This window comes from Caretta caretta, chromosome 1, assembly GCF_965140235.1.
Source record: "Caretta caretta isolate rCarCar2 chromosome 1, rCarCar1.hap1, whole genome shotgun sequence".
NCBI classification, from domain to species: Eukaryota; Metazoa; Chordata; order Testudines; family Cheloniidae; genus Caretta; species Caretta caretta.
In genome coordinates this window covers 182,278,487-182,298,298 of record NC_134206.1, presented here as the reverse complement: position 1 = coordinate 182,298,298, position 19,812 = coordinate 182,278,487, and the positions used below count along the sequence as shown (strand labels likewise).

Below are 19,812 nucleotides of genomic sequence, written 5' to 3'. Positions count from 1 at the left end.
AACGGGAGTATCAATTATTTCCAGCAGCAATATCTTTGTTTTCAATCAATGAGGCAGTCATCCCTTCTACTTCTAGCCAACTGGATGATTTTAGGATCTTCTGAGACGACTTATGCTGCATGGGAGACACCCTGGAGATTCATGTGGAGGTACTGCAAGAAAAATCTCATAAATGACTAGATCTTCTGCCCTCCTCCAGGCATGGTAGGCTTGCCACGTCTGTCAATGAGGAGTTATTGGAACTAGTTATGAAGTTGTGGCAGATCCCAACATCTGTGGCACCCACATCTAAGTAAGTTGATACATGTTATCAAGTTCCCTCAAAGAAATTTTTAAGGTTCCTGCATCTACTGAGTCTCAAAACGCTGGTGGTGACAGCAGTGAATAAAAGAGCCAAACAGCGATGGTCTCCAAATATGACACGCACAGAGAAGGACCCTACAAACTTGACTTTTTTAGTAGAAAAATCTATTCCCCAGATTGTCTCCAGATGTGAATTTGAAATTATCAAGATCTTCTGTTAAAACACAACTATCTCACCTGGGACAAGGGTGTCACAATTAATATAAAAGCTCCCATAGGAACACAGGGGGGAGCTAAAATCTGTAGTGCTCAAAGGACAGTTAATAGCCCAAACATAACAATGGCTGCTTCATCACAGGGCTTCCGGGCTCCATTCTTGTGGAATACCCAAAGAGCCCAAACGTCAGTGGAGGACCTTCCATAGGTGCTATAGTAATAAAAATAATAATTTGAAGTTTGTGATTGATGAGTGTGCAAACAGTTGAAGGCCTTTAATCATTAAAGGATTTGAGAGCCACTCTCTGCTCATTGAGCATATACTTGCCAGCACCAAGGAGAAAGCAGATCACAGCCTCAGCCTGATGATGCTTTGGGATATCTACACCTTGCTACTGTCACCCACATATAGTATTGGAACCACAATGGAAGGAGCAAAGGCTCCAGTGCAGGAAACCCTCTCCCACTGCATCCTTGGTGCATGCTGCTTCACAGCAACAGGTTTGATTTGATCATCAAGAGCTAATCAGAACCATTTCAGGAGTTATACCCCCTCGTTGCCCCCCCCCCCCCCCACACGTGTGTGCATGCGCACACACTTAATGACTACTTTTTTTTAAATTGTTGAGGAATTCTGGAACCAGATCACCTAAGACGACTGAGTCCTGAAAACTATTTTAAAAAGGGGTATTTTATCCAATTCCAGGTCCATACTAGCCCAACCCTTCTTCCCTTTTCCTTTCCAGGGACCCCTCTTACAAGATACTGTTAAATCAAGAATTAGATACCCTTTTGCAACTTGCAACTCCCATTACTTTTTATTCCCAAAGAATGGAGGTTGGCATCTGATTATAGACTTTGATATCACAGCAGATTCATCCGTAACTACAAGTTCAGGATGCTAACCCTGGTCTCAATTATCCCCTCATTAAATACTCAAGATGGATTTGTGGTTCTCAGCTTTGGGATGCTTCTTTCTGCCTGTCCATATACCTAGCACAGAGAGAATACTTCATAGTGAGGGACTTACTACCAATACATGGTCCTGCCCTTTAGTCTTTGCATGGCACCAACACATATTCAGCAAGAGTGTAGCAGGCACAGCCCACTTAAGAACACATTACAGTCTGGTATATTCAGACCTGGACAACTGGCTGATCTGTGTAAAATTTTCCCAGCAGGTGATCAATGACCAGCTTGATTCACATTGTCTTACGGCCCTTTACCACATAGGGGCTCCAAATGAACATGGGAAAATCCTCACTTTGCTCACACAAACTACAGAATTTATAGGAGTAATGTTAGATCTGAGGTCAGGAAGAGCTTAGCTACCACAGGAGAGGTTCCAGGCAATGGGAGGACTCCTCAATCTGCAGGCTCACCCTCCAGATGCATCCTTCTTTGGTGACATGGCCTTCTGCACCCATGTCTCAATATGCCAGACTTTACCTATGTTGTATGCAGAGAAGTTGAAATCCATGTATCTATACATAAAGCATCATATGGATATGATGGTGGAAGTCTTTCAAGAAGTCTTCTCACTGTTAGGTTGGTGGAAGGATGCGTTCCACAACCTGCCATCCTTTTCTTTCACTACAAAGTTCGATACTACCTGGATTCTTTATTGATGAAGGAACTGAGAGGCTGTTGGGCCTACTTCACCATGTCCGCAGGTGTGTGGGGAGGCCAGGGGGACATCTAGAGTGCAATCGTGGCCCAAAGGACACTGATAGCCAAAAATACAGTCCCCCTCCCATGGGGCATATGTGGACAAGAAGTGGAATGCATGTGGACAATTCAGCTCAAAGAGCCAGAGTAAATAACTATTCTTTCCCCCTTTCTTCCCTCTCCCCACCCCTTTTATTTTTTGGCCACTGTGTGCAGGAAAGTATTTGTTGGGCTTTTTTCAACCCTCTTTCAAAAGTTTTATTTCAAAAAACTTTTCCAATTTGGAAAAGTTCAGCTGACAAAAGGAAAATGAAATGCAGTGACTTTGCCACCCTGTAACCTTTTCCAAATTTGGAGAAATTTTGAAAAAAATAATATGGGGAAAAGTTTGTATTTGTGTTGGTGCTGGTGGTAGCGAAAACCTTGGACATGAGTCCTTTTTGACATTGAATGCAATAGAATGAAAGGAATGGATGGCAGGGGAGAGAGAGAATAAATTCAAAACTTGGAAAATTTTATCCCAACAAATTTCCTGGGAGGGGAAAAAAAATCAACTTGGAATACAAACTCCTTACCTGAATTTTTTTCAGAGGTTTTTTGACCTACTCTGATAGTAACATTTGAAAGGTTGTCTTTCGAACTGTACTTAATGAATGCTTATATTCTGTAAAACTCAGTTCCACTCAGCTGGGAACTTTTCTACCTGATATTGACAAAGGAATTTTTATGTCCTGCACTAGACAGAAGAATGTGCTTTACTTAAAACCCTCCCTCTCAAAAAAACCCCAAGAAGCAAACAAAAAAAAAAAAACCCAAAAACTTTTTTCCCCATTAAATTGAGTAGATCTGACTAAGAATACAATCAGCAGACCAGTTTTCTGTGTGCTGTTTTAAAGTCACTTTTTCACAAAATCAGCACTTCAATACATTGGTGCAATGAAGTTATGGAAGTACTGACCGTAAGGATGTCAAGTAAAGAGTGGAAGAAAAAAAAATCAAAGAAATTGATCAATCTCCATATTGGAGTAATTTTTTTTTTGTATTTACAATTTTAATTGCATTAATCTAGAGGGAATATGTTGCATTACAATTTTCTTACCTGATTTTAAAATCAATATACTGGTTCTTTTTTCTCTTACTTGTGTAAACGGTGTGTTTATATAACAAGATTGACATTCTCAGATGCTGTGTTTTAATGACAACCATTTTCTATTCAATAGCGCAAACATCCTCAACCAAAGAAACCAAAAAGCTTAAGAATTTATGAATCTCACGTGGGAATTGCTTCCCCGGATGGGAAAGTTGCTTCTTATAAAAACTTTACGTATAACATACTACCTAAAATAAAGGATCTTGGTAAGTAACATGCTTCTTGGTGAGATGCATATAGAGAGAAATTTGTAATGAGTTTCTGCTCTTATTGGAAAAGATAATGGAGTGTTTTGGGGTGTGGGGAATGAAGCTTAAATGTACTATAGAAATTTATTTTTAGGGTATTAATAATTGCTTTAATTAAATAATGAAATGAAATGGACAGGAATTAGGGTATATGGATCAAAGATACTCTCTTTTACAGTTTTAAGTAAAATTTCATTCCTTAGAACTAGATAAATATTTGTCATTTACTTTCAGTCTGAAAACAAAGCTGTATTAATGCCAGACACTCATTACAAATAATTGAAAACAGATTACTTGCCGATGTACCAGCTACATTTTTATTTTTCTATATATGTATAGAAAAAGTACTGTATCTAGTTTTACTAAGTTTATTATGTGAAGTGTGACAATTTTAAGTGATAATTTGAATGTTCCAGTATTACATAGCAAGTAACATGAGCAGTTCTGTTTAGGAAAGAATTGTGGTGTATTATTGTAACTGTATAGGCTGTAGATGAAATTGTTGGAATGATTATCTAAAAAAAAAGCTAATTATTTATCTGATTTTGTGCTTTAAGAGTTGTTGCACTTTGGCACATAAAAGATTACATGAGCACTTGCTAGCCATTACCCTACAATGATGATATGCCCTACTGTATTTGGAACTGGAAATAACTATGCTAACCATATTTGGTATCTATGGCAAACGTTGGCATATTAATGACAGCTAGTAAAACCAGATATGAAGTCAAACACTAGATACGCACAGAGCTCATCCACACACTAACAAAACCAGCCATAAATAAACTATAATGATTTATAGTAAAGTCAGTGTTTGACCAAAAAAAAAAAAAAAGGCTTTAGTCATTCACTACAGTTAAGCTGACTGCCAGAGTGAGTAAGTTTCTGTATTTGGGGACCCCCAATCAAAATAAGCTAAAAATACAGAGTTAACACTTGATCTTGTGATGCTGTTATTTTCTCTTGTAAACTAATCTTCTGCTTTCCAGGAGGCTAATATATTCAGTAGAAATCTGAAAGCATGCAACTCTGCCTACAGATTTTTCCTTAGGGGAGGAGGAATGTCATGGATATAATGCAAAATGGTGTCAGACAACAAAATAACAATAATATAAATGTATCCACAATATCAGTCATTTGCCTGATTTAAATTGTATCTACCTGTTTGTAGCCAGACCTACTTAAGGATTTGTTATTTTTAATAATTCTCTTAAGGGGCACTCTTTTTGTCAGAATGCTGAAATATTAAAAGTGTGAAGAAATATACACAAGGCAAACAACAAGATAAATTGTAAGCAAATAAAATGATAGTAATTTCAAATAGTTTGTACTGTTTATTTACAAAAATGCTGTGGGTAACCATGCAACGATCCGCAATTATATAACGGCTATATACCTTAGACAAATTGCTAAGCTAATGCCAGCCCCTTTTTTTAATAGTAACTATTTGACTTTGAGGGCAAAAGTAAGCATGACGTCATAGCTAAATTAAATAAACAGGATAAAGTTAGGCGGAAACATAGGCTAAACGATATGCTGAGGATTTGAGTTAAAACAAATAATAAAGAGAAGCTGTGGTCTCAACAGGCTTTTCAAATAGACCTGAAGGTTATCGCTTGCTGATAGGACATTTTTTTGCTGATATTAGAGTTAGCTTAGCAGAGATTTGTTTTAGGTACCACAGTTTCATCATTAAAATATAATTTTTCCCTTTAGATTTTTTTCATTTAATATCATAGTGAAACACTTTTGGGTTGAATAAGGGACCAAAAAACTAACAAACCCCAAACTTTTTCTTGGTTCTCAGCTGTTTCAGTAAGCTCAAAACAGAATTATACAGCTTTAATGTTCTTTTTGAAAGATTCCTTGAGGGAAATGAGTTTGGAAAGAAAATATGTAATCATTAAAGACGGAAATAAAATGTGTTTGAAATATTAAGAAAAATCTTGGTAAAGCACAAGATATAGCACTATTAATCAGTTACTCTTACTTTGCTTTCATGACAACTCTGTAAATATCAAAAGTGCATCTGAAGTTCAGGACATGCAGATTGGTGGTGTTAATTTCACTTCAGAATATTAAGATTATATTTGCATATCTTTTATTGCTTGTTCAAACTGATAGATTCAATATATCTATTCATATGTAGATCACCTGAGAAACTGACCTTCCTATTTTTTATGGGAAGGTCATACAAGTATAAAATGTTAAAATGGCATTACTTTTAAGAAAGACTGAGTCTGTGGTTAATTATTAATTGGACATTAGAGATTTAGAACCAGATAAAATAAGGAGAAAGAAGCAGTTTAGACATATTTGAAATACTAGAAAAGTTAATTGTATATCAAATTATTATTTAGACATGTAACTGTGGGATTTTTTTAACAGGATACAATTGTGTTCAGCTGATGGCTATTATGGAACATGCTTACTATGCCAGTTTTGGTTATCAAATCACAAGTTTTTTTGCAGCATCAAGGTATGTTTTCTAAGGACTTATGCACACCTTTCGCTTTTTTCTGTGGTTGGTGAAATAGTATTTAAATGTAGACAAATAGCACAATCTAATGCACTGTAAGAATTCTGACATCATATCCAGACCTTGCTTTGTATTGAGTTTTTTTCTTCTAATAAATCAAACCAGCTGTCTATAATTATCAGTTCTATATAAAAGTTTAATATAGTGTACAGTACAATAGAAAGGTCATGAGAAATTTTAATTGGCAAAGCATTTTGATCCCAGCTTCTGCACTTTAGGATCTCAGCTGTGTGTTTTTTATCCATAGAAACTGTTGTACAAAATTGAGAATTCTCACAAATGATGTCCAGCATGTTTTGTTGTGGTAAATAAAAGCATCTTTAAGGTACTTGTTCATAACAGGTATTGCTTAATCATTTTCCTTTACAAAAAGGGTAGTCATGTAATGAAATGACTGGTTGCACATCCTATAGGAATTAAATTTATTTCATACTCATAGCAAACTGTATTTAGATGGCTTTGAGGCCCATCAGCTTGTAGAAATAGGCGATGGTTAAAGATAAATTGTTCAAGAAAATGAAGGTAAATTTGAATGTTATGTTTAAGCTTCATCAAGAAGAAAACTGACAAACTGAAAAACTTAGGAAGCTTTAATTGGTTTTATTTAGCTGAACAAATTGCACATTGTATATTGAGACAGCCTTTGATGATTTTAAAAGAATGAAGTGAACTCTAATAATGGCACCAAGTAAGTAAATGTCGGATAACAACTTGCAAAGAGGTGGCAAATTTTGGGTGGGGGTGTTATTTTCATTATTTCATACTCATTTGAATCCATAGTAGTTTCCAAGTCATGGATTATTTAATTCTAATCATGTAGAAATTTGTGAAGTTTGTGTACTAAATAAGAAAATAGTTTACATTAAATATGAAAAGTACAGGTGCAAAGTGTGTTAAACTGCTTAAAAGTAAGACTGTAAAAGTTGAAATGTGTTTCATAAATATCCAAGACTAGTTTTTGTTTTTCTTTTTCCCTGAAGTGATTGGAGGAAAAAGCTCAAATTTGGGGGCAACCCTACTTTTTAAAACTTTGAAAATGCCTAAATGATGATTTATAATTTAGTCAGCATATAGTGTACTGTTTTGTTTAAATGTCTTTATTGTCAGTTTGTATTGCACAATTGCTTCTCCAACAGGGGGAATTGTGACTATCTGATGATCGATCATTCCCACTACATGGGAGTTCCCTAGTAAATTACGTAAGCTTTTATCTGTTAACTCTATGAATGTATAGTTTTCTGCATAAACCGTATTCAGCCTTTTTTTTTTTTTTAAATTTAGGTTACCTCTGCCTAATGCATTGTATTTTCATGCTTGCAGCCGTTATGGAACCCCAGATGATCTGAAGGAATTGATTGACGTTGCCCACTCATTGGGAATTACTGTTCTATTGGATGTTGTACACAGCCATGCATCAAATAACTCTGAGGATGGTCTGAACAAATTTGATGGTACAGATTCCTGCTTTTTCCATTCCGGTCCTAGAGGAACGCATAGTCTTTGGGACAGCAGACTTTTTGACTATTCAAAGTATGTACAAAACCATGTAGCAGTTTTTAGTGGTAATTATTTTTCCTCAGTTACACTAAAAATTGAATGTTCGCCAAATTAGAACAGTTCTATACTGTAAATATAATCGATGCAACAGTTTGCATACATAAAATGTATTGTCTGCAATCTAAGGGCTTGTCTAGATGGGGAATTCACAGGGTAGTTAGTGCATAACAGCTATGGTGTGAACTCAGAGTGCAAAAGTTATTTCACACTAACCCCTAACTTTGACAGTGGATTCACCTAAACTACACAAAGGTACTCTTAGCCCTGGTCTACGCTAGTGTGGGGGTCGACCTAAGATACGCAACTTCGCATAGCTGAAGTCGGCGTATCTTAGGTCGACTTACCTGGCCATGAGGACACCGGCGAGTTGGCTGCTGCCACTCCCCTGTCAACTCCGCTTCCACCTCCTGCGAGCTGGAGTTCCGGAGTCGACAGGGAGTGCGTTCGCAGATTGATTTATCTCATCTAGACAAGACGCAATACATCGATCGATCGCTACACGCTGATCCGGGGGGTAGTGAAGGCCTGCCCTTAGTGTGGAATAAGAGTTTCCACCCATGGAGCTAGTGCAGGATAGCTGTTGAGCAATAGCTATTCCTCACTAGTTATTCAGGGCTTTTCCCTGTATAGAGAAGACCTAAGTAATGCTCTACATTTAATCTTGTGTGTTTATGCATTTATATCATCCTTCTTACCATAACAGGTGTGTTCCTAACAAATCATTACTACAGCATAAAGGTTTACATTTGGTACATTTTTTGTTTTTTCCTCCCTCTGAGGCAGCACGGATTAGATATCGATACATAGTAGTCATCTTTTTTCCATATTAAGCTGATTATTTCAGTGATGTGGCTGTGGGAAAGCTTAGTTGCACAAGTGATGACCACAAATCTCACCACTTTCAGAGAAGAGTTCCATAGGCTTAGGCCAGCTGCCATCAGAACTCCTCCTGTTGCTTCCTCAAACCTCAAAGGTTTCATGCTTTGAGGTTGACAGTGTCATAGTTTCGAAGGATTGTAACAGTCTAGGGAGGTCACTGTTTCAGAGGAAATCTGTTGGTAATTTAGGCCAATCTCATGGAGAGCCCTGAAGACTGAGGGTTTCCACATGGTATTGAGTAAGTGATTGGTGTAATGTGATACATAACATAAGCACTGTGCCATTACATAGGATGAACTGTTTCTATCTTACCTTCTGATTAAAATAACTTCTTGGTAATTAGACCTTAATTAACAAATACACTCAAAATTCATGATGACAACGGGATGTATTGTCATTACTGCTAATCATAACTGCTTGGTGTTACAAGACTTGCAGTTACTCTCTAAACCTATATTCAGATTACTTGAGTCACAGTTTGCTATGACCCATCCCAAAATTTTAATTTCAATACATGGTTACATATTATGTACATATGTTAGATATTATATCTAAATAAATGCACTAAATCCATTTCTCCAGAACAAGGCAACTAATTGGCCTTTCTAGAAGAAAGGTCGAGATAGTGGAACTTGTATGGAATACTAAAGCTTACCCCTCTATTTTGGATTAACATTTAAATCCAGTTTGAAGGTGTCACATTCCTTCCTTCTTGCACAGTAGTTCATCATCTCTTAATTCCACTGGAAAAAAAGGACATGATCATTTCAGGTGCTTATTTCACTTTGAATACCTTTAGACATCACTAGAGGTGACATTAGCTCTACAAATTTGGTTATTTTTTACGTGTTTCCTGATGTAAATGTTTCCATAGCAGAGTTCAGCAGACCTACAAATGGATTGTGACGAATCATCTCTAATGAACTGGGGAGGGGGAGTTGAATAATTAAGACTTGAGGCCAGGGATGAATTAAATAGCTCCTTCCAGAAGGGAACTTAATGCCCTCCTGAAGTCATGTAATGACACAGAGAATATGCTTATATTTCATGCTTGTATTTCATACAACTTGCTTAACTTTTAGTTTGGTTTTCAACATGTGTTGCCTCATACAAGTTAGAGGTTCAAAGGTTAAGCAAACTTTGAGACATTCTCTGTGCTCTCACGGGGGAGGACCACTGTGGCTTGGTTTGTTAGCTAATGGGTAAAATTTAATGTTCTGTGATTTGTTTCCTCAACAAAAAAGTATCTCTAGTAAATGTAGATCTTTTTTTCCAAAATTTTGTGTGTTCCTATAGGTCATAACACACTGGCTTTAGGTCCAAAATTTCCTAATGTAATCCTACTACTTGTAGCAAAGATATTTTGCCTCAACCATTATACTGGGAATTTATAGCAAAGGTTCAGTGTCAAAACATTCAGTACTTGACATGGTTTCATTTAGATTATGCAGAAAAGGTTGAAGGTTTCCTTATATGGGAGTATATCTTGAACGAAACCAGAGTGGGACTAGAATCAAAGTTTGAGTCTGTCTAAGACCTATCTTATTCAGCTGTTCCAGGTGTTGATTGATTATAAGGCATGTTAACATTCACACTGGCACATGAGTGGATCTAATGTCCAGAACAGGCATGTGTAAGAACAGTTGGGAGTAGACATTGACTGCTTACAGGGCTTCAGACTTTCATTTCTATTTTAAAAAGAAAGAAAAAGAAAAGAAAAACAGTTAAATAACATACTGAAGTTTTACTTGCTAGACAGTCTCTTCAGTCTTCTGTTCATATAAACTTTTCTACTGTACAGCACGTGCCCCAAAATCTCTCTTCTCTACTGGGAATAACTGTTAAATCTACAGCTACTCAAACCTCTAATACAACGAATGCAAAATTTTATTTCAGAATCCAGAGAAACTAGTTCTGTTCCTTGGAAGAGATTAAGAAGCAGTTGGTTTATCAAACTAATCCGTCTGGATTTCAGTTTGAAAGCCAGGACCTAAAGAAATATAATTTGTCTCACAAGGTTTCAAGGTTATTCAGTTGGGTAGGAGGGTGACTGTGAATGCTAAATAAAACAGAAAGTGGCAAGGATCTGTAGACACTTCCATATAAAGTAAAACCAAGGGACTTGTACCTTGGGTGTCATTTTGAAGTCTCTTGGTCTGATTGTCCTATCACTTATTTTGGTTTAAATGGAGAGTGACTTTAATTAAATCAATAATTACATAGGTGACCTGTGTTTTGAATCTCCAGAAAAAGTGCAATGTATCTTGGAATTCACTTTTGAAAGCTTAGAGTTGAAGGGGACAGAGAGCATGGGGGAATGAAAGGAAGGACTGTTCTCCTGTGATGGTGGGGGAGGGGGGAGAATGGGGGTGGCAGGGGTGAAAGTAATTTAAAGGACTTGCCGGTACTCCAGAGCCCTGAGGAGGGGGCGGGGCCTCTACCGGAAGAGGCAGGGCCTTTAAATCCCCAGGCCCTTTAAATCAGGATTTAAAGGCCCGGGGCAAGAGCTGTGGTGGTAGCAGCAGCTGGGAGCCCTGGGCCCTTTAAATTGCTGACGGAGTCCCGCGGGTCCAGCAGCAGGGCCCAGGGCTCTGGCTGCCGCTACCCTCCAGAACCCTTTAAATTGTCCCTGGAGCCTGTTGCTGGAGCCCTGGGGTAGCGGCAGCGGGGCTCTGGCAGCTATTTAAAGGGCCCGGGGAGGTAGAGGCAGTGGGAGCACCGGAACCTTTAAATAGACACCAGAGCCCTGCCGCCACTATCCCAGGACTCCGGCAGGCTCCAGGGGCTATTAAAAGGGCCCGGGGCTCCTGCTGTCTCTACCGCCCCGGGCCCTTTAAATCATCCCCGGAGCCCTTGGGTAGCAGCAGTGGGGCTACAGCGGCGATTTAAAGGACCCGGGATGGTAGCGGCGGCAGGAGCCCTGGGCCCTTTAAATCACCACCCGAGCCCTGATGCCGCTACCCCAGGGCTCCAGCAGCAGGGTTCTGGTAGCAGATTAAAGGCCCAGGGCTCCAGCCACAGCTGAGAGCCCCAGGCCATTTAAATTGCCGCCTGCGGAAGCCGATCCGCCCCAGTTTGGTGCACCGGCTCTTGCTGGCAGTGGTGGCAGGTTTGTAGAAATTTTGGTGGTGCCCAGAACCTGCCCCCCCCAACTCTGCCCCCCCATCCCCAAAATTCCACCCCCAACCTGCCCAAGGCCCTGGGAGGGAGTTAGGATGGGGGAGGAGGTCTGGGGTGCAGGCTCTGGGAAGGAGTTTGGGATGGGATGGGAGGGGTTGCGTAGGGAGGGGGTGCAGGTTCTGGGAGGGACTTTGGGGATGGGAGGGGGTGCAGGGGTGAGAGTTGTGGGGTGAGGCTGGGGATGGGTTTGGAGTGTGGCTGGGGATGAGGGGTTTGGGGTGTTGGAGAGGCTCAGGGCTAGGGCAGAGGGTCGGGGTGTGGGAAGATGAGAGCTCTGAGGTGGGGCAGGACTGGGGACGAGTTTGTGGTGTAGGCAGGCTGCCCCAGGACTGGAGCCAAAGAGGACGACTCCCCCCAGCCCTCTCCCCACTGGCAGCAGCAAGCTCTGGGGTGGGGGTCCCCTCCCACCCTCTCCCCCCGGCAGCACACTCACCCCTACACTGTCACTGCACATGCTCCCACGGCCCCTCTGAGGTACAGAAATTTCCCTCGCCCCCCTGTGGTGGGTACCCGGGGGGGGGGCGCGGGGGAGCTGCCATCACATGTGCACCTCGTACCCTGCTGCTGCCCCTCACTGTAGCCTCACTGGGTGTGGAGGATGGGGCTGCCCCTTTCCCAGCATGGGGCAGGAGTGGCAGCTGTACTGGTGGAGGGTCCTGCTGAAAAATGAAAGGGTCTGAGGGGGAAGGGCAGGGGAAAGGCAGCCTGCCCTGCCACTAGTGGATGGGAGACACTAGGATCCTGCAGCGGCAGTTGATGCAGGGAGGCAGCATGGAGCTGCAGGGAAGAGACAGGGATGCTCTGCTCCAGGACCCAGGGAGGCTCGTGGGGGCAACAAGGGGGGCCAGGGGACACTTGGGGTAGGTGTAGGGGGGACAGCAGGTGGGACCAGGGGGGAGACCTGCCCCGAACATTAGTGGAGCCAGGCCTCTGGGCCCTCAATATTGCTGGAGCCACAAGCCCATATAACTCACCTCTGCTGCTTGCCAGTACCCATACCAGGGTATACCATCTTACTTTCACCTTTGGGGGGGTGGAAAAGATCTGTGTTTAACTCATCCTGTTATCTAACTAGTGAAGACAAGGTAGTTTGTAGTTTTCCCTTGGGTTAGCAGGGCACGGTAAAGACTATGGGAGAGCATTGTTTTTACCTAAATCTGCTAATCTGTGTAAAAAACTACAAATTGCCTTGTCTGTGGCCTTGTCTTCACTAATAAAAATGTGATTTTTTTTTTTTAACCTTGGGGTTATTAATGTAAGTGAGCTAACCAGATGTGAAAAAACATGGCATCACTCCACATAGACAGATTTTAATACTTGTTCTAACATGTTAGTTGATCAGTATTTTAGAGGTGTTTAAAAATTCCCTATCTTAAGTGCAAACATGTTTAAAATACCTAATTAAAATGTGTTAGCTCACAGTTTTTTTTCCTAGTCTAGTCAAGGCCTGAGAGTGTGGCTTGATTCCACCCCCTGTCCCCGTATTAGTTGTCTCCTCACCATTCTTCCTAAAAGTTAAATCTTTGGCTCTTGTCATGTGACCTTTTGGGTCATATGAGCCCTTCCCTGTGAAATCTGATCTTCCCCTGGCTGCTCGGGAGCGCTCCAGTTAGGGGACTCATAGCTGGGCTGGGGAGGATCAGGACTTGTCCTTTCCTTGCATGGCAGCTCTGCTGTTATGGAAAGATACCCAAAGCTTCTCAGATATGAATTTATTTTAAATCTGCATCCCATTTTTTGGTAAGTATTAATATCCACATTTCTAGATTCAGAACACAATTTTTACTTCTCAAGTGCTCAGATGAATTAGATGGTTTATACAGTAAAAATGCTATATTCAACTGCTCTAAATTTCAAAACACTTTGGTGGTGAAATCCTGATGAATTATGTGGGAAGGCTTCTGGTGTCCATAACAGCAGACACCTGGTTAGAAAAGTGTGCATTTATTTTAAAGGAACACTCTTTTAATGTTTGTGCTAAAATGTTGTTGTTTTTAAAAACTTGGTACCATTTTGAAAACCTCTTCTGATACTGTGCTAGTGATTGTGGCGCTCTGCCTAATACATCGAAGAGAAGGCAGCATGCCAAGACAATTCTCTTCTGTAGCGCTGAATTCTCAAAACCACCTCTTGAAGCATACTCTTTTTCTCAACTTTTCAGTGCTCTTTACTTACAGATACAGTTAAGGGTCTTTCAATTGCATTTGTGTGGTAACAATGACATCCAGTGGCAGGTCAGGTTTATCACAGGTGTGTATTCCTTGGGGATATCTTGAACGTTATATCGCTGACTGGATTAAAGGTGATGTTCAGAATAACTATCAACCCATCATTGAATTAATAAGTGTGCTGAGTTTGTAGGTTTTTGGAACAATGTAGAGTCGAGAGTCGTTACAGCTTTACTCAAAGGAACTATATGTTGGGTTTCAAAAGTATAATATAAAGTCATACAAATGTGTTGGGTTTTTTTTTCCTGATTATTTTTGGAAAGTTATATATTTGGTGTGGGAACTTGAAGCTTTGGATTAGTAAAAGTTGCTGCTTTAAAGACTAAAGGCTTAAAGTAAACATCTATGCTGTGTCTTTTCCCCTATTAACGTACTACCTAATTTACGTTGAGTACAAATGAGTATGTATGATTTAAAAGCTACAGTATGCTACTTTTTTATCACCTTGATTCCAGTAGTCAGGATTTCCTAAAATGCATTAGAACCTCTAAATCCTAATTTTGAAACAAGACTAAAGTGAAGTGAATGGTATTTGTGTGCATCTTTTCTATGTTTTGTTTTACATAATGAAAACGAGCAGTTTATTTGCAGCTACGTATTTGTGGACTTAGCAGCGGGAATAGCAGCTAGGTCTAAAGGCCATCTAGTGTGGACTAAGAGTATTGTTGGACCTACCAAAAGAAGGAATGATGTACTTCAGCTTTACATTTTTCTAATGCCCTAACCACTAAAATAATACACAAAAAAGTTCCATCCCTGAACATATGGATTATAATATATGCAAACTACATATCCCTGAAAGAATTGCTTTAATTTTTAATACACAATCTTGCTGTTAGAAGCTTATTTTGTTTTGTGGTTTAAGTTTAGATTGATATGACAACATAAGCTTTAAAGCCACAGATGCTCTTTAACTTAGGAGATCTTGTGAGAACATATAATTTCCTTTGAAGTATCCAGTTTCCTTTATTAACTCCCAACTTGGCAAACACAGCTGTGTGCGAAGTCTCTCAAATATAGCTGCAAAAACAATGATTTTGTGATAATTAAGTGATGTACTGATACATTGAGAAGTGGCATTGAAAAATTACATCCAATTTTCCTAAATTTTAAAATACATTATGATGGTCGCTGCTTTTGAAAAATTAATTAAGTAAAGATGCAGTAGCATCTGAAGTAGGGACACTTTTTTTTGACAAAGACTTCGCTGATGCACCCCACCATGCAAAGACCCAATGTTCACTGCAGACATTTATTCCTGATCAACGTGATGCTCTAAATGCAAGCTTGTAACTTCCAAAGAATTTTCATGTGATGAGTGCAGCAGATTATACAAGCAATTATAAGGTGACATGCCTATTCTGAATAGTAATTATTAATGAAAAGAGTAATTAAAATAAATACTTTTTCATAATTGGTATTTTTTTATTGCCTCAGCCATCTTACTGTAGACAAGTTCTGTTTAATATATATGGCATTACAGAAAAGTCATGTTTCAGAGAATAATTAAGCAATGAGCCTCTTCTGGGGGAAAGATGGGAAAAGGGACATAAAGATGATTTTCAGCTGTGCTGAGCATCTATTGACTTCTGAGCCAAGGGGGGAAAATCTCATCTGCTGTAAAATGGTATAGCCATAATCAGCAGGTGGTTTTCTTTTCTGCCCACTTACCACTCCTAAGTGTATGCAGAGCTGTGACATTTGGATAGTTGGCAGATACTTTTTTATGTATTTACCCATTGCAAAGAAGAAAATTTGCAATTGTGGTAGTGTGGGGGGAGGTACTAAAACCTTCTTACATTTAACAAAATCAAACTGATGACAAGTGTCAAAACAGTGCATATAGTAACAGACGTTCCAGTGGTTAAAGTGCAGCAGTTCACTTGATACTGACCAGAAATACACCTGAAAACAGCCATCTATGTCATATGCGAGTGGCATCTTTGTAACAAGACCTTAACTTTGCAGGAAAGGCAGAAAGGGGGACACTACCTACACCCACGGCTCCTTTTAAACCAGATTGCAGTGACTATGCCTAGTCTAATTACTCCTTCAGAAAGTAGCAATTTCTGCCATAGCCAGTCACGATATTGGATTGGCCACTGGCCAAAGAACAATTCTGTGGGTGGCTATCTGACAACTCTGTATAGAAGAGAAGGGAACAATATTTGTGGAAATTTTAGAATTTAAATAGTCTTATCAAGACATTGACACTAACACAACTGATATAAATGGTGGAGGTCAGTTCAGTTGGTACCTCATGATCATCCTATTGTTTGGGATTTTTTTCTGTCTGGGTTAAGAAAACACTGCACTGTTTAAACTGTGAATGTTGTAGTTGTTGTAGTCCCAACATTTCAAGTTAGTTAAAATCTATAAGAGTCTAGTTAGTCAGTATTTGCGTACTTGTCTGATGAAATTATGAATATTGTGGGTTATGTGCATGTGTCCGTTTTGATTACATTTAGTTTTGGTCTGTTTGGGTTACTGATATTCAGTGTGATTGTCTGAAGTGTCAAATCAAGATCAATGATAAAATTTTAGTAAAGAGGTGATTGACATGTCATAAAAGGCATTAAGTAGATTCTTAGGTGCTCTTGCAGTAGAAATAATAATAGACTAATTGCCTGCTTTCTGTTTAGAATTCTTCTGGATTCTGTTCTGGCCAGCGCTGTTGCATGGTGAGACTAAAGGGCTGAAATAATATTTTAATTGGAAAGTACCTTGATGAGTAAGAGGATTTTTTTCTGCAGAAAATAATAGTTCTTGGGATGGAAAAAAGAAAAAATGTGAACAGCTCAAAAAAAAAAATATCCTTAGGTCCATGTGAAAAGATCATTGTGCAATACTACACTTGCATGCTTAATTATTGCAACATTGTTAATAAACTGTGTGATTACATGTACAAATGGTCACTCAAAAATCTCCCAGAGAGGGAATGTTGTCCACTGGTTAAAGCACAAGTGTTTGGAAGTCAAGTTCTGTCTTACTGCTAGCTGTCCCATTATTTTGTTACGCCTTTGGGCAAATTATTAATCTGTTTCTACATCTGTTAAATGGAAGTACTTTGAATGGGTATTTTTCCATTTGGAGAACACTCAGCGATGCTCTGAAAAGTAGAATTGAACTATTAAAAAGGTGGAAAATTGTGGAACTAGCAAGATACTTAATTTCACTGTATATAATTTTTTTTGTTCCCTCTGATACGTCCTTCATTCCCCTCTTCTTCATTTGCTGTGTCTTTAGTTGATAAGCTTAAGGGCAGGGATTTTGCCTACATTTCAGTCTTTTTAAGAGCCACACATGCTGCTGATACTGCACAAATAATGGCATCTACTTACCCAGCCTGTATCAGTTTCCCTTTGCCCACAACACATTGTACTCTGGTACTCTTGAAAGCCGTTCAATATGTAGCTTTCTTTGCTACTGTCATGTTGTGTCTTGTGCTTTATTAGTCCTGTTCCTGTTCTTAGGGACTACAAAATGCATCTCTTCAATTTACTAATAATCTTATGTATGTGACCACAAACCCACAGCAGATTATTACAGAAAATCGCACTTGCAGGAGACTTTTCAATCAATCAGTTGAGGAAACGACTCAAAAGTTGTACATCTTTGGAGAGTAAATAATTCTGTATTTGACACTTGTCAGAGAGCCTCTCGCTTAATGTCTCCGTCTAAGGGACTTCTCCACCAAGGTGTTCATATACTATTGTCTAATTTACTCCTTTGTGCATATACAAAGAGTAATTTTTTTCCCTTATCCGTCATTCTAGGTCATTTTTAACTGTTCTTCACCCAAGCAATTATACACAATTGAATCATTAATTCTCAGCAGGCAGAGAAGAAAAGCTTTATTTTAACCCTCCATAAGTCTCTAAGCTATTGCAATGTGCAGAGTGAAGTAACAATTTCCTTCTTATCCAATGGCAAAATATGTTCCCTGAGCAACTCCGTTTCCTTATCAAACCTCAGAGCACTGGCCTCGTAGACAATTTGCAGAGCTGCAGTACCTGAGCACTCCTAGACCAGCTAACATCCACAGTACTCTTCAAAAACATTCAATATGCAGCTCTCCGCGCTCCTACTGTGTGGTGTCTTGTACTTTCTTTATTAGCACTATAGCAATTCTTCAATGAGGATGTCAGTTTTCAAAAAACATTTTAGCACAAGATCATCACAGCACAGTATATTAAACTTTTTTACTAAGAAAGTAAACGTGTAAGAGAGAAATGAATGCCTTTGAGGTGTGAATCCATTAAGTTTTAAACCACAACAGGAGGTAGAATTATGAGATAATTATCCCTCGGAGAACAATTCACTTGAAGTATTTGTTTTGTATTGTTACAGAATCTCAGGGTCTGGTAATATAGGCAAGTGTAGGCTTTGCAGGGGAAATTAAGTTTTATTATTGACGGAAACTAGCCAGGATGTTAAAGACAAATTTCTCCTAGGATTATTTTGCAGAGGGGATTGTCTCTTAAGAAATGAGTGCTTCCATGCCGCAAGTCCCAAAATTATCTAAAAAGCAATGACCATTTGAGCCATACAGATGACTGCTCAGAGATCCAAACATTTGGCATGAGGCTATGTCAGAGATCACATCCCAAACTACCAGCGGGTCTTTTTCTACCACTTGTAAGGAACATCTACAGCACTGCACTTCTTTGTATTGCAATACTATTTGTGTTCTATCTCTTTGTTAAACAATTAAATGTAAAATATTTCAGTACCAAGATTTTCAAAAATGGATGCCTAAAGGGTTTTTTGTTTTTGTTTGTTTTTTTTAATCCACATTTAGGCAACTAAATAAATGGCCTGATTTTTCTATCTGATAGTTTCCATGGGGATGGGAATATGAAGTGTCATGCTCCTTAATCTCAGGTTGTTTGGTATAGTTGGAGGAAACAGTGATGTATACCTCTGGACAGTGGCTATAAGGTTAGAAGTGAGGGCTCTAGGAGTGGAATTCCTTGTGGAAGGCAGGAAAAAGTGTCTGAGTGCCCAAAGAAGAGCATGCTCTGTAGAGAGCAGTGGGTCTTGCTGTCTGCCCTGCAGATGAGCTCCTGAGTGGAGTTGCTAGAGTTGTGAGAGTTGGCAAGATTGGGCTGGACAATGAAGTCTCCTACCTTAAACTGGAGGGAACTTAAAAGTGGAGGGACTAACTACTACTGCCCTGTGTTAGCATTGATCAGAGAGTAGTGCTTTATTGAACATAGGAAATAAGTTAGTTGTGTGTACTGGTGAATTTGACCAGTGTTTGGTTTAGGTTGGGCTTTTTGGTGTGTTTAACTGCAAACAAAAGAAAAATATTGATCTCCTCTATCTCATAGCAGCTTTATTTCATTCTGTGTATAAGATATTAGATAGTCAGCAATAAATAACATCTGCTGTTGCCAGTACTATGGTAGTATTTGCACCTAACTCTCTATTTTGGGGAAAGCTAATGTCAGATTTAAGCTTAGGCTAAAAAATGATCTTTCCTGTTAATTGTTTTGAGCGACCAACAAATCTGCATAGTTTGTCCTGGTCTATATTTACAGTTTACCTAAGATTCTCTGAAACAGTGCTGAACCACATGTTATCCTTCTCTGCATTTGCAGCCAGATATGCTTGTGGCACTAGTTTAACATTGGATGAATTTTCCTGTATAGACCAAGCTTTAAACTGATTGCTATCCTCAACCTCTAGACTAGTATCAGTGACAAGGTATTGTAGTGGATTGTTTTTCTTTGGGGGATAGGTTGGAGAATGGGTTCCATGCATATAAGGTAGGGGGGAAATTTGTTCAGTGAGGTACAATCTAAATATTTGATTGCATAGTCTGTTTTCTATACTGTTGAA

The 19,812-nt window shown here is 39.3% G+C and overlaps 1 protein-coding gene across 3 annotated transcripts in view; it reads left to right on the top strand.

Annotated features, from left to right (window-relative positions):
- Positions 1–19,812, top strand: part of GBE1 (1,4-alpha-glucan branching enzyme 1) — a 281,100-nt gene that overhangs the window by 129,491 nt on the left and 131,797 nt on the right. For all 3 annotated transcript variants that reach the window (XM_048868880.2, XM_048868889.2, XM_075117745.1), the window contains 3 exons: positions 3,408–3,543; positions 5,974–6,064; positions 7,445–7,654. In XM_048868880.2, the coding sequence (XP_048724837.2) occupies positions 3,408–3,543; positions 5,974–6,064; positions 7,445–7,654 (437 nt within the window). The remainder of the gene's footprint in view (positions 1–3,407; positions 3,544–5,973; positions 6,065–7,444; positions 7,655–19,812) is intronic.